Source organism: Zingiber officinale, chromosome 11A (assembly GCF_018446385.1).
Source record: "Zingiber officinale cultivar Zhangliang chromosome 11A, Zo_v1.1, whole genome shotgun sequence".
Lineage (NCBI taxonomy): Eukaryota > Viridiplantae > Streptophyta > Magnoliopsida > Zingiberales > Zingiberaceae > Zingiber > Zingiber officinale.
The window spans coordinates 9,631,568-9,646,196 of NC_056006.1; the positions used below are offsets into that span (position 1 = coordinate 9,631,568).

Below are 14,629 nucleotides of genomic sequence, written 5' to 3' on the forward strand. Positions count from 1 at the left end.
TTGAGAAGAGAAATTACATCTGACATTAACACGCTGACTACTTGCTTGATTAAATTCAAATGTGATGCATTCATCGATATTGTGTCTAATTAAAATGTAAGATTTTATTATTTTTTTTAGCAATAACGAGTTAGGTAGTTCTACCATTTCACTTCCTTGTGGTTTAGGTGATGAAAAATATGATTTATTTTTTCTTTTAATTTGTGTCTAAAAAGACTCCAATTTAATTCTTGATAAATGATAATAGCTGGTTTGGTCGTTTGGTCTCATTGCGATCTTTATTTTCTAAGAATTGTATTGAGTTTTGTCATTTTGTACATGTATTTTTTATTTTTTTTATATTGTTATCCTATTTCATTGTTCTTATTTTCTCAATTTTATTCCTAAGGGTTGTTCTCTCTATCTTTCATTTAAGTAATTAGATATACTTTTATCATTCTTTATTTTTTAAAACAATTTTGAATATATTTATTTGTTTAGTTAAATAAATAATAAATTTATTATCGACTTGAGATATATTATTATATCTAATAATAATACTTTGTTTAATACAATAAAATTTATACTTCTCTAAATTTGTTTATCAAAATATGAATATAAAATTTTAATTAATAAGTTTGAGTCTCCAAAAGTGAGAAAATTCAATGTTATAAAAACTAATATTTTAATTTGTTAAAAAAATTAATCCATATTTTTATCCCAAATCCGAATAAAAAAATATGAGGGATTTTTTTTTAAACAAAATCAAAAGCCTAATTTTTTTTCCGCCTAAATCTCAAATAGACTTAGTCGATCCTGACACTAACTGTCCATTATAGTAACTATACAGTACTTTGTTACGGTTGTTAGTCGAAGCTACTGAAAGTAAAGATATTTTTGAAATAAATAATATAATAAGGTATTAAAAAAAAAAGGAATGTCATGATTATTTATATAATTTGAAATGCCCTTTACTTATTTAAAAAAAAAAGAATCATGAATGAGAATCTCTCCGTTGTGCCTCTTTGCACTATAAAATTCATATAAATTAGGACGAAAACTCACCGAGTTTTTGGAGGGAATCAAGGGAAGGTAAAAGATCCTCCAATTTGTGAGCCGCCCTGACCCGACGGTGGATCGATTGCAATCCAAAGCAGCGAAATGACGATAGCAAGGAGGCCGGACCACAAGTAAACGATCGTCGGGGTTCTTCCTCTCCGCCCCATCAGACCCTTGGCGAAGGGGTAGAGATGCGCCAGCACCCAAAAACTGAAGAAAACTCCGCCCACCAGCTTGCTCCACTGCGGTATCGCGCTGTACATCGTCCGGCTAACTCCCACGGCGATCGCTATCAGGTTCACCATCATGATGGTCACCGGCGGTATCATCAGCGAGGTCCACTTCACCAGGTAGAGTTCGGCAAACTCCTCCTCCTCCTCGTCGCCTGCCGACTTCGATGTCAGAGTGAACGAGATCTCTATCCCGGCGACCACCTTCAGCAGCCCCTGCAGCACTGCCGCAAAATGCGCACTGGTTCCTCCGATCATCCAGAACTGCTCATTTCTCCACCATTCTTCGAGGAGATCACCACTCCACTTGATCTCCAGAATCGCCAGCAGCAGAGGTGCATGAAAAGGTACGTGAGGAAGGTCACGTTGAGAGTCTGGACGATGAACTGGCCTGTGAACAGGGAGAGCGCCGGCAGGAAGCAATAGACGATGAGGAAAATGGAGGTGAATGGGTAGATCCCGACGTTGAGATACGCAATCCTTTGAAGAATCTTTATCTTCGGACTCGCGAGGAACGCGTTGTTCCTGGAGAAGAAGATCTCGACGGAGCCGGTAGCCCATCGGAGCACTTGGTGGAGCCGATCAGTCAAGTTGATCGGAGCTGTTCCACGGAACGCGTCCGGCTTGGTCACGCAGTACACAGACTTCCAACCTCTGTTGTGCATTCTGTAGCCAGTAAGAACATCCTCAGTTACAGAGCCATAGATCCATCCGACGCGCCGCCCCCATTCGGTTTTGTCTTCGTACCAGCATGAGATGACACTGATCGCCTCAGCCACCGTCGGCGCGTCGAGGAGCTGGCGAGGAGCTGTGAGAATGCCGGGCTCGCGGCCGTACTTCACCGACGGATGATCAGCGAGAGGTCGGCCGTGGAGCTCAGCTACTGGAATGGAATCCAGTAGAAAGGATGAGTTACCGAATTTGTTAGGGAGGGTGGACATGGATATATCATCCGATGCCTTGCGTTTTGGGGGAAAGCAGCAGCTGCAGTAGTCTCCATGGCGAATTTTGGCTCGAGGAGGACTGAAGCCGTAGATAGCCATTCGCCGGAAGAGGCAGCCGGTTCCGACGTAGAAGGGGCCCTGCAGGCCGTCGAGCGCCCTCATGTTGATGTCGAAGAAGACTGTATTGTTGTTTGCGTACCGATCGGAGGGATCGATGCCCTCGAAGCGCTGTGGAAACTGGACGTAGCAGAGTCGATCGCCTCCGCGGTCCATCATGAAGCACATGCCTTCCCGGAAGGCCTGCGAGTTGTAGACGTAGTGATCGCAGTCGAGGTTGAGGATGAAAGGGCCGTTGGACATGATCGCAGAGGCTCGGACGAGGGCATTCATGGCTCCGGCCTTCTTGTTGTGGTCGTAGCCTGGGCGTTTCTCCCGTGAGAGGTAGACCAGCATGGGCAGACGAATGTCTGTGTCTGTAAAATCAAGAGGTTTACCCTCTTCTTTGTTGCCTAGTAATGGCTCTTGCCCTGGAGGCTTCAACATTACCTGTGCAACAAAAATGGATTTTGACGGATCAAATAAATTACCAGATTAGAGAGAGAGAAAGAACCTGAATGATTCCAGCATGATCGCCCCTAGTATGCTCCGGAGAGGAGTTCACCCACGTTCCCGGCCAATGTGTGCAATCAGCCATCCATGTAGCTTTAGGAATCTTAATGGGTTCGACTGGATCATCACCTGGAAGCTCTCTTTGTTGTTTCATTGCTTTGATTTCCTCGCGCGCATTGAATGCATCAGATCGCTGTCTAATTGAATCAGGCAAACCATTGATACGAACCTTGTATTCATCGTACTCTCTCTTCACTCTCCTTCTGTCCTTGACAAAATCAGGTCGTACCTTGTTCTTGTAAGGGTCCTTCTTCAAACTAAAGTAACTTTCTGGATTTCTAGGCTCAATGCCATGCTTACGGCAGAAAGGTACCCAGAGATTGGCAAAGCTAGCAGCCTCGGCCATTGCTTCGAAAGTCAAGAGAGCACCACCATCATCAGAAACATAACAAGCTAGCTTTTCCACTGGGTAGTCGACGGCAAGGATAGAGAGTATTGTATTGGCAGTTACAAGTGGTGGTTCTTTTTCAGGATCAGCTGTGGAAACAAACACATCAATACCTGGAAGATCAGATATCCCGGTGGGATTTTTAGCTGTAGGAATTTCAAACTTTTCCTTCAACACAGCGAGGTCAGTGGCGCGTCTCACCGGGCACAACTTTGGTAACTGATCCAACAACCAGGAGAATGCAAACCAAATCTCGCAGACAACAGACATCCCCCACAGCCAAATTGCATCCTCATTTTTGTGATTGATTCTCCAAGCAAGAAACAGGCCAAGAAAAACCATGCGGATGATGATGAGGAGGCTGAAATCAAGAAAGTACTACTCATCAACATTGAAAACCCATAGGAATAGATCAATGGCCACCAACATGGAGGATTTATAGAGATTCATATTTATGGTGAAGCAATTGGACTTATCTTCTAGGAGGAAATGAAATGTTCAATGAGTTCCATGAGGAGCTATAACTACTAGCTAAGGAGCACGGGAATTCTACTGATCTACTCTATAATACTATTTGAAAAAGTCTGAGTGAAAATACCACAAAATGATAAGGAAAATGAGAATCGAGATTACCGGTAAGGACTTAATATTGCAGCAGGGATCTTCAGTTTGCGAGTGAGAGGCCTCCATGGTTTGTTAGACAATACTGATTGCTGCTCATTTCCTCCATCCCCTGTGCCTTCTTCAGGCCAAATAGCATTGCCATAGCCATAGGTTCCCTTTGTCTCGAAGAGCCAGCGGTTGTGATCCCAATCGCCTGTTTGGCTCGTTGTCAACGATTTCATTATCGAAAGCCTCCTATCCCGCTTCGGCATTGCCGGAGGTGCTGGCAACAGAAGTGGTTGCCGATCCACAGAGTCATTGGCCATCTCCTCAAGGTCAGTAGGTTTGTAAGGCTCTTTGCAGCCCGGACAAATTCCACCACCAATCTTCACTGCATCTGTAAAGCACTCGGAGCATATTCTGAAATCGCACGCACAAGGAAGGAGATCACCTCTGCGCTCGTCGCTCATGGCCTTTGAATCACATCCAGACATAGCGCAAGAAGGCCCCTTGGCACCAACCATCTGAGGACGGTCGGCCTCAGACTCAATCACATTGTCCATGAGACGAGCACGAGTGACGCTATTTCGCCCACCAGTAAACAATGCATTCGAAGCATAGCGCTCTCCGACCTTTGCAGAGATGGCTGGATCCAATGGTTGGTTATCAGGAATTGGCGGACTCTGTACGAGATAGTCGATGCTTTCCTTGTCAATGTCACTGCTTCCGTAATCATCGTCTTCCCCGGAGTCTCTTGCAAAGCGGCTAAATGAAGGGGGCCTACTCCCATCTCGATCAGACGATGAGTTCAAGGATCTACTGACCCTAAGAACGTTGTTGGAAGCCATCTCTTCACAGTTGTGCAGATCGAAGTACAGGATTTAGAGATGAAGACCTGTAATGGCAAGGGATCGCCATTAAACAGACCAAAGAAGGGGGCGGATTGATCGATAACAACTGGAAGCTTAAGAATTTAGGATCGACTGAGAAACAAGAAAGAATTAAACATTTGAAAGACCAAAATCATTAGAATTTCAATTGAGATCGAAAAAACGAAACGAAGGAACAAAATCCACCCGGAAACTGATCGGACTCCGTCAGAAAGCAAACCACTGAAAATACGATTATCGCCATTAGGATCGCCTACCTCAGAGTCCGACGTCCCTTCAGCATCCAGGAGACGAATCGATCGGGAAATTACACCGGACCCGTCAAAGCAAGCCCCCGATCGATTCTTCAGCGTAGAGCGTACACCAAATTAGAAATGTTCAGCTCTGTCTTTTCTCGCCAAAGTGCTCGTTCGCGAACTGGACGGACTATGCGCAATCAGTGAGGGCGTGCAGATCGCCGGAGACTGGTGGCCGAATCGGCGATCGCCGGAGAGAGCTTCGATTGGGGTTTGGCGGTGCTTATTGGGGGAATGATGCAGAGTGGAGAAGGAGATCGTATTTAAACAGAGGACCGCCCTTTTATGGAAAGAAATAATACAAATAAATAAATAAAAAAAGATAAATATTAAGCCGCCGAAACGAAACGAGGAAGGGAACCCAATGAGCATCCGCTGTCCTTCGCGAACACGTAACACCATTCCTAAGTCGTCTGAGAAAGGACAGCTGGAAACAAGCACCACATTATATTCCCTTTTTATACGCGGTGTTCGTACGCGTTGAGATGGGAAGGTGGCGGTCAGGTGGCTTTAGTTAACGCGGTGCAGACGTTGATAATTTGAGGACCAATTCGTAATTTAGATTTTCTAAAGAATGAAATCTAATTTTTAATAATTTGAAAAGTTATCAAGTTATGGATTTTTTTTAAAAAAAATTAATGCTAAAAATAGTTTTAGGAAAGCTCCCTTCAATTAAATTCCATGACCTATTAATTGCTAAAGGTCGCATAATTTCGTGGATTTCAAAAATGTATTTTTTATATTTTATTAAATGGAATGCATCAAAGTTATATTTTGTTAAAATGATAACTTTTTATTGTTTTCCTTCTTTTATTCTTCAAATCGCACTGGACTATAGTACAACGATTCAATTCCAGCTATGATACATTTATAAATACTTTTTTCTTCCAATAAAGTGCACAACTATAAGATATTGGACTTTTAAATTGTTCATCATAACACTTCTCAATTTATTTTGATAGTAGATAAAAAATTTCCATAAAATTAAACTAATAGCCCCAAATTTAATGTTACCCCTTAACATTTTTTTGTTTTTATTTTTCAAATCATTATTTTCACTTATTTAGCCTAATCTGATGACTCAACACAATCCAATTCAATATGAAATTATTATTGACATTTATTACTCTTTTTATAAAAATAATATTTTATTATTAATATTTATTTGGTCTAATAGTAAAAATATATAACTCAATTTAATAGAACCTAACAATTTCCATTTTTTTAATCTCAAATTGCTTATCTAAATCTTGGATGGATTTTGTCATTTCAAATATTTTTTATATCGACAAAAAGTGGCTTTTAATGATTAATACAATGAATAAGCATGTTTTTCCTACCGAGTACTTAGATTTGCATTCATACAAAATCCATTGTAAAGCCATTCACATTGTCACATAAAATGTTTAGATATAGTTCTTTTCCACCCTTTTCCACATAAATATCCATAGAAAGAGTCAATCTCCTAAATAGAAAAAAAAAACTTTCCATAAACTCCATAATCAAGAAGCCTCTAAACAAGAGGTTACTTGCAAGTTATGTGCTCGAATACTTGATAATAACTATAACATCGTTAAAAAACGATTTTTTCTTCTTCGACATCAAAAAGATACGAGCAAAGAACTTCATTCTAACTCAGCTGCATATGTAATTGTCCTAAAATAATCTCTCTCAACACAGTGGAAGAAGGTGCTTCAAATTCCCACTTGCACAAAAACTTCATTCAAACCAATGAAGATGATGACACTGAAGTGAGTGAACATTCATATAATCTCTATTGTTCAGAAAAACTCTGCATTTTAGCGGCTTAATCACAAACAAGCTAGAATCTCAAGATTCTTTAAAAAACAAACCTTCCTCCAAGCCCAGGCTACCGATAAAGAATATGTAACTCAAGCATAGAAAAAGGCTTCCTCTTTCCTAATAAAATTTTTACTTCCCTGCAATCTCAACATCCAGAAATCTAAGACAGATTGATGATTAGACATATGTTTTATCCACTGAGTTAAAGCTTGTGCTTTAGATACTACTCTTCGAAGCCATCTGATTCTGCAAATTGTGCATTTCTTTGGCTCAGTGGCAAACAATTTCCTCTCTGGTTTATTCTTCAGTATGAACGAAGCCATAGTCAATCCTGATGAACATATAATGCGCAAACTCAATGCTGTTAAGATATTCTTTGAACTGATCCTGAAGAATTCAATGGATAAATGGTTAAGAGGATGTTTTGAGATTAATTTTCAATCTGCCAAGTGCCTGGGATATAGCTGTTGCAACCAAGCACAATGCAAGATATCAATATTAGCAGTAAGCTTTTGGCTTAAAGAGTTTATCTATCAATGCTTGGACTACTATAACAGAGAATCAAATGAACATCTGTTAGTTCAAGATTTCACAATTTTCGGTCAGATCCATGGTAGCATATTTTAGTTGAAGTATGGAACCCACATTATCAAGCATTTCTTTATTCCAGGCATCTCTCTGTGGCCTTTGTTTTATTCTGGTCAAAGTGCATGGCAATCACAATGGATGGAATGCAACTGCCCTGGTACTGTATGTTGAGTCACTGCTTAAAATCTATCTTCTTTGAAACGTACAAGCTGTGGGACTAGTTCTACGGCTCTGCGTTTAGAAACAACATTATCAAGCATCAAGTAGATCCTCTTGATCTCTGGGTTCGACCTGTCCCCAATCTTAAGGTTGTAGACGAGCTCATTTAGATCTACTAATCTATGACCAGGTATTAATTTTATATTTCTGTCCTTCATCATTTCTTTCACCTGCCAAGCATCTTCCCATTTTCCCGCTGCTACATAGATATTTCGTAATAAAGCATAGCGGGAACCATTTAAAGGTTCAAGCTCAATCAATCGCTTTGCAATTATCTCAGCCATTTCTAATTCTCCATGGAATCGGCACAGTCCAAGCAAAGCTCCTATTGCAATTGATTCTTCATCGTCAGGAATCGCCCTTAATATTTCTTCTGTTTCATCGACAAGGCTAAGCTTTCCATAGAGATTTGCCATGCACCAATAATGAGCAAATGTAGGTCTAAGATTATACGTGGTGGTCATTAGCTCAAAGTACTCCTTCCCCTTTGTCAGTAGACCTTCACGAGCACAAGCACACAAAACTCCAATAAAGGTAACTTCGTCTGGCGAGATTGTCATTGTTTCCGCATGGGCATCATTATGAGTTTCTTCATCATGCATATCACAACCTATACACAATGAAAAGCAATTTACCAACCAAAACCAAATCAAATTGCAATATGCAATGAGTTTATTTGAAAGAATTATTTCAATAATCCTAGTTAACAAACAATTGGCCAACTGGTTAAAAATTCGGTAAGCAGTATCATAGAATAGAATATCTCACCTTTTCTGACCATCTTATCAAACAATGCAATGCCATCTAGAGGATCTCCATGAACGCAGTGTCCAACAATCATCGCATTCCAGCACACCAAATTTCGACTTGGCATTTTTTCAAACACTCTCCTTGCAACCTCTACTTTCCCACACCTACAATACATATCGACCAATGCTGTCCCAACTATCACATTATCATCCACAAAATTCCTGGTGAAATATGCATGAACCGATTTGCCTCCATTGATATTGCCCAGCCTCCCACATGCTGTGACCACATTGACCATCGTTTTGTCGTTCCCCTTCATCCCCTTCTTGCCCATGTCTATGAAAAGTTCCAATCCTGTTTCAGGGCTCCGTCCTTTAAGGTAGCCACCGATCATGACATTCCAAGATACTTCATTTCTCTCCGGCATTTGATCAAACAGCTGCCTTGCAGACTCCAAATCGCCGGAGGTGGCGTAGCCATTGATCATGGAATTCCATGATGAGGTATCCCGGACTGCCATTTCGTCGAACAACATGCGAGCGCAGCTCACTAAACCGCAGATCGAGTACATGTGCACGAGAGAGTTACGAACGTGGAGGACGGCATCGAGGCCGCGCCTGACGGTCTGGCCGTGACAAGTCTCGCCGGCGTTGAGACACGACGCGCGGGAGCAGGAGGAGAGGAGGATGGAGAAGGTGAAGGTGTTGGGGAGGAATCCGGAGCGGAGGTTGGCGGAGAAGAAGGGGAGGGAGAGGAGGGAATGGGAGGAGATTGAAAGGGCCTTTAGGACGGTGTTGGTGCAGAAGGCGTCTGGGCCGGGGAGAGCGCGGAAGAGGAGGAGGGTGTAGGAGAGCGGAGCGGAGGCGGAGGAGGTAGCAGCCTTGAGGAGGCGGTTGGCGGCGAAGGGGTCGCGGATGAGACCGGAGACGAGGAGGTGGGCGTGGGCCTGGAGGAGGGAGCGGAAGGAGCGGCAGAAGAAGAGCGGGCGGAGGGAAGGGTGGTAGAGGGAGAGGCGCCATGGGGAGGAGCAAGGCGGTGGAGGGGAGAAGGGGTTAGGGTTAGGGCAGAGGACGTCGGCGGCGGTGAGGGATTCCGGTTGCGGGCCATTCATGGTGTGGCGGCTCCGGCTCGCTCGTCGCCGGACCGACCGGCTCTCGGGGTTTTGACTGGACCGGTTTTTAGAGTTCTTTGGGAGATATCGGTGGTGACAGGAAACATATAGCGGGGTTTTGTTTTTCCCTTTTTTTTTGGAGGTGATAAAAGAAACGAATACCGTTTTGTTAATATTAATGCACAACAAAATATAACATTTAATTTTAATTAAAAAAAGGTAAAAAAACAACACAGCTTTAATTAAAAAAAGTGAAAAATAATATTAATATTAATTTTTTCCCAATGAGTGTTTTTTTTAAAAGAGGGTCTCACCCATCGACTTTCTAAAATGATAGATCTAATCTCAAATATAATATTTAATATTATTATCTTTTATTATAGGTATTAAATCTTAAATTGTTTTGTATGAATAAGATAAGTTCACGTCTTAGCAACTATAGATTTTATAATATCGTAATTAATGTTATAATTTTATAGCTACTAGTAATTATTATAACTACTGTAATAACTATACAATATAGTTGCTACATTATTATAAAAATTATAATTCATATCAATTATAAGAACATCCACAATGACTAAGAATATTTTTCTCAAATATTTCTGACCCTCCACTTTCATATCATTATTCAAATATCTTAATTTTCATAATAAAATACTCCATCCGTCAAATATTTATGGATTTCACCAATCAAATATTTATTTTTAAATATCCTCAATTCCATAATCAAATATTTCACCAACCAAATATTTATTGAGCAGACCATTTAATTAACTTACATTTATTTTTAAGAAAATATAATAAAAGACATATAAATTTAAGTTCATATAAATACAAATATTTTAAAGATTTAAAATTAAAATACAGCTATACAAACACTATTAAATTAATAAAATATATAATGATAATTACAATTAATAAAATAAACATGCAACGAATAAAATAAATCATAAAAATTAAATATGACACCTATCATTTTAATAGATCCCACAAGATTTAATTAAATTAAAAAAGAACTAAAAACAATGACACCCAATCACCCATCATTTTGTGGTGGGTCCTACAAGAAAGAAATCACTGATATAAATTTATGCCCCGTTATTTTTAATCATCCTTTAAATATCCTCACAATAAAAGATATTTAAGAGGGGAAAATATTTGAAGAAATATTCCCTCTAAATAGGAGATGCCCTACCGTCAATATTGTTAAACAAAACAAGTATATCACTGGTATAATTACGGTAACAGCTACGAAACTGTGTTATTTTACAAATAACTGATGGCTGGGACAATTCAAATTAACCTAACATTCCATTATTAGCAACCCTCCCAACCGTCGGCTGTTGCTAAATGCCAATAAAAGACACTGGCGAGTCAAACACGGCCAACCCCGCGGTCGACTCGGTCAACCGCCCTCCCTCCCTCCCTCCCTCCCTTGTATTTCTTCCCTGAATTGTATAAATATTTGATCGAGAAAGAAGAAATTTTGTAAAAATAAATTAATAGATATGGGACGGCGAGGAGACATCGTCGTCCTGGCGTTCGCCGTCGCTGTGGCGGCGACGGTTGCGGCGGGTTTCAACGTGACGACGATGCCGTTCGACGAAGGGTTTGCGCCGCTGTTCGGCGACGAGGTTGGGAATCTCGTGAGGTCCGGCAACGGACGGACGGTCAGCCTCCTCCTCGATCGCCTCTCCGGTGAGCAGTCAGATATATAATTAAAATCATTTAATAAAATTTATCATTTTATTCAGTTAATTTGTTTTTTTGAATGAATGAATTGAATGATAGGAGCTGGATTTATATCGTCGGAGATGTATCAGTACGGATTCTTCAGCGCGTCGATCAAGCTGCCGGCGGACTACACGGCGGGGATTGTGGTGGCCTTTTACGTGAGTGATGATCATTTTTTCACTTGGCCCCCTATATTTTATTGAAATTGTCAGTTCACCTCTCGTGATGCTAATATAAGAGTGTTAAAAATGAATCCAATCCTACCATTCAACCTGAGATAATTTGAAAAAAATCATGTTTGGATTGGAGATTTTCAGATTCCGATTGGAGGATTTTTGGGTTATAGATTTTTGGATTGGGTTGACGTAGGTTGACTCGAATTTAAATTTTAGTGGGGTTGTTGAGATTAAATCAAATTATATTTTAAAAATTAAGATATTTCCCAATATATTAATATTAATATCAATATCAATATTAATGTTAGTATGATAACGATGAAATATTGAGATAAAAATTAAAATTATAAGAAGAATAATAAAAAAAATATTTTTAATCAAGTTATTTGAATTATTTGAGTCCGGTTCAAGTTGGTTGGATGTGAATTTAAGTTTTAAAGGTTTCAGATTATATTTAGGTTTGAGTTGATATTTTTTATTAATAAATTTGATTCATTCGAATATACACTCTTATGTATATCAATATTAATGTTAGTATAATAATGATAAAATATGAAATAAAATGGAGAATTATAAGATAAATAATAAAAAAATATATTTTTAATTTGATGGGTTATTTGAAGAGCAGATCCTCTGGTCCGTAAATTGCGGATCAGGGGATGGTCCATTACATGAGGAACTTTGATTTGGATGGACTCCATCTTTAAATAGGTGGGATCCATCCAAATCAAGGATCTTCATCAATGGATCATCCTATTTCTGTAATTTACGGATTAGAGGATTTTTACTAGGTTATTTGAGGTCAAGTTCAGTTGGTTGGATTAGTTTAAATGTTTCAGATTATATTTAGGTTCAGATTAAATTTTTTTATAATTTTTTTTCTAACAATTCTATGAATCCAAATGGGCACCCAATATAATAGATATCATTATTAAAAATTATTTCACATTGAGTTTTAAACAATTTTATTTTTCTTAGACATCGAATGGAGACGTATTTGTGAAGAACCACGATGAGTTAGACTTCGAGTTCTTGGGCAACATTCAAGGGAAGGAGTGGCGCGTACAAACCAATGTGTACGGCAACGGTAGCACCGATCGTGGCCGTGAGGAGCGATACTACCTCCCTTTCGATCCCACCGCTGATTTTCACAATTATTCCATCCTTTGGACCGCCCAAAATACAATGTAAGATTCTTATCTCTCAATATTTTAAACAATTTATTTTATTTGATAGAAAAATTTAAACAACATCTTTTATTATTCATATCATTAAAAAAATTATCAAAATAATTAGGAAAAAACAAATTTAAAAAAGGCATCTCACCCCAATCCCACCTATGAACTCTCTACCGTCAGTAACTATCCTTATTTTTTTAAATATTATTATTATAGGTTCAAATTTATAATTGTTACAATATAAACATTTTAATTTTAATAAATATTAAAAGGATGATATTTTAACAGTTTTTAACTATATTTAGTAGCACTTCATCCTTGATCAGTGATCGGTTCAGGAGTTTAAATATGGAAAGGTTATTTTTTATCTCCACTGATGAAATCTTATAATATTAGGGATTCTAGTACTGATAAAAAAGGTGACTGTCGATACTCTCCACGTTAGATCCGTCCCTGTCAAATATTATATTATAGTTGTTATTAGACTCTTATTAATATTATTATAGTAACTACAGTTCATATAACATAAGGAAAAAAATAAAAAAAAAGTTGAATAATAAAAAATAAATATTATATTAGGAGAGAGAAAAAATTAATATTATTATAGTAATTACGGTTCATATTACATAGAGGAAAAAATAAAGATACTAAATTGAATAATAAAAAATAGATATTATACTAGGTGAGAGAAAAAATAATAAAATTTTTAATACAATGTATAATGAGAAATGATTATATAAATTTAATAAAATATATTAGGTAACATATTAGGGATACTCTACTAATAAAAGGACCCTTTGGAGTTTTATCTAAATTTCTTATCCATAATTTGATATTTGAAATATTTTCAATATCAAAATACCAGTAAATATCATTTTATTTTTTTAAAAAAATTTGTTAAAAAACAAAAGGCGACTTTATTTAGGCTTATTCTAGCATTAATTAAAATACTATTTTTTTATGAATGTGTTATTGAATTTTGATGGATGAATTAGAGAGTTTATCCTATTTAATAAATCGCTATTAAAAATTAATTTGATTTATTTGAAGTTTCTACATCGATGACGTCCCAATCCGCGAGGTGCGGCGGTCCGCCGCGATGCGCGGCGACTACCCGTCGAAACCCATGTCGCTGTACGCCACCATCTGGGACGCCTCCAGCTGGGCCACCTCCGGCGGCCGCTACAAGGTCAACTACAAGTACGCCCCCTTCGTCTCCCAGTTCTCTGACCTCGCCCTCCTCGGCTGCCGCGTCGGACCCCTTCAGCAATCCGTCTCCCCCGGATGCGCCGCCGCCGACGCCCAGCTCGCCGCCACTGGCCTCGCCGATCTCACCTCCGACCAGCGTCGGGCAATGCGCACCTTCCGCGAGCGCTACATGACCTACTCCGTCTGTCACGACCGCATCCGATACCCGGAGCCGTTCCCCGAGTGCGACGCCAGCGAGTCCGAGAAGAGGCGGTTCAACGAGTCCGGCCATTTGAGGTTCCGCCGATACCGCCGCCGCAATCCGCGACGCGCTAGGGTTTCGGCGAGGGCTGACTCGAGGAGGCAGCGGCTTGCGGCATCATCTTAACTTGAAGTAAGTTGTGAAGATATCATGCTTAATTTGGTGGCGTAATTTGATACAAATTCCTGGATTGCTTTGCAAATATCTATAATTAATGGAAACTATTTGTACTTGCAATATGTGATTCTTAATCATTATAATCATGCATTTGTTCTTGGATTGATCTTAATTATTAGTGATTATGCGTGATTAGTTATTATGCTATGTTCATGTTTTTTTTTTATACCATTTGGAGTATACTTTGGAATGTGATTTTTGTGGAAGGGTCCTTCTAGAGCCATGGAATCCTTTAATTACGACTGAGATTGATTTGAGCTAGATTGTAGAGAGGCCTTCCATAGAAATCATATTTGTGAATTGTTGCTCATCCACCGACTCTCTTCGGCCATGACCTCAATCTCGATTTTACTGATCCATCACTAATAGAATAGAGGAATAC

General features: G+C 39.3%; 2 protein-coding genes and 1 pseudogene across 2 annotated transcripts; 1 reads left to right on the forward strand and 2 right to left on the reverse strand.

Moving 5' to 3' along the window:
• Positions 1 to 976: 976 nt before the first annotated feature.
• LOC122031720 lies at positions 977 to 5,332 on the reverse strand (annotated as a pseudogene).
• Positions 5,333 to 6,434: 1,102 nt separating this feature from the next.
• On the reverse strand, positions 6,435 to 9,628 carry LOC122032380 (pentatricopeptide repeat-containing protein At3g51320-like). The gene is made up of 2 exons (XM_042591666.1): positions 8,437 to 9,628; positions 6,435 to 8,278 (listed from the first exon to the last, which is right to left on the reverse strand). Exons 1-2 carry the CDS (start codon positions 9,527 to 9,529, stop codon positions 7,629 to 7,631), a joined length of 1,743 nt encoding a protein of 580 aa, XP_042447600.1. The 5' UTR covers positions 9,530 to 9,628; the 3' UTR covers positions 6,435 to 7,628.
• A 1,412-nt stretch (positions 9,629 to 11,040) lies between these two features.
• Positions 11,041 to 14,326, forward strand: LOC122031210 (probable xyloglucan endotransglucosylase/hydrolase protein 30). The gene is made up of 4 exons (XM_042590352.1): positions 11,041 to 11,230; positions 11,324 to 11,424; positions 12,421 to 12,629; positions 13,671 to 14,326. The coding sequence occupies exons 1-4, from the start codon at positions 11,041 to 11,043 to the stop codon at positions 14,194 to 14,196; spliced, it is 1,026 nt and encodes a 341-aa protein (XP_042446286.1). The 3' UTR covers positions 14,197 to 14,326.
• The last annotated feature ends 303 nt before the right edge of the window (positions 14,327 to 14,629 follow it).

Excerpts from the sequence above, each read along its gene's own strand:
- LOC122032380 (XM_042591666.1), bottom strand. The coding sequence starts at position 9,529 with ATGAATGGCCCGCAACCGGAATCCCTCACCGCCGCCGACGTCCTCTGC. Across the intron at positions 8,279-8,436 it reads TGATAAGATGGTCAGAAAAG|GTTGTGATATGCATGATGAA; the intron begins GTGAGATATTCT and ends CATTGTGTATAG.
- LOC122031210 (XM_042590352.1), top strand. The coding sequence starts at position 11,041 with ATGGGACGGCGAGGAGACATCGTCGTCCTGGCGTTCGCCGTCGCTGTG. Across the intron at positions 11,425-12,420 it reads GGATTGTGGTGGCCTTTTAC|ACATCGAATGGAGACGTATT; the intron begins GTGAGTGATGAT and ends TATTTTTCTTAG. Across the intron at positions 12,630-13,670 it reads TGGACCGCCCAAAATACAAT|TTTCTACATCGATGACGTCC; the intron begins GTAAGATTCTTA and ends ATTTATTTGAAG.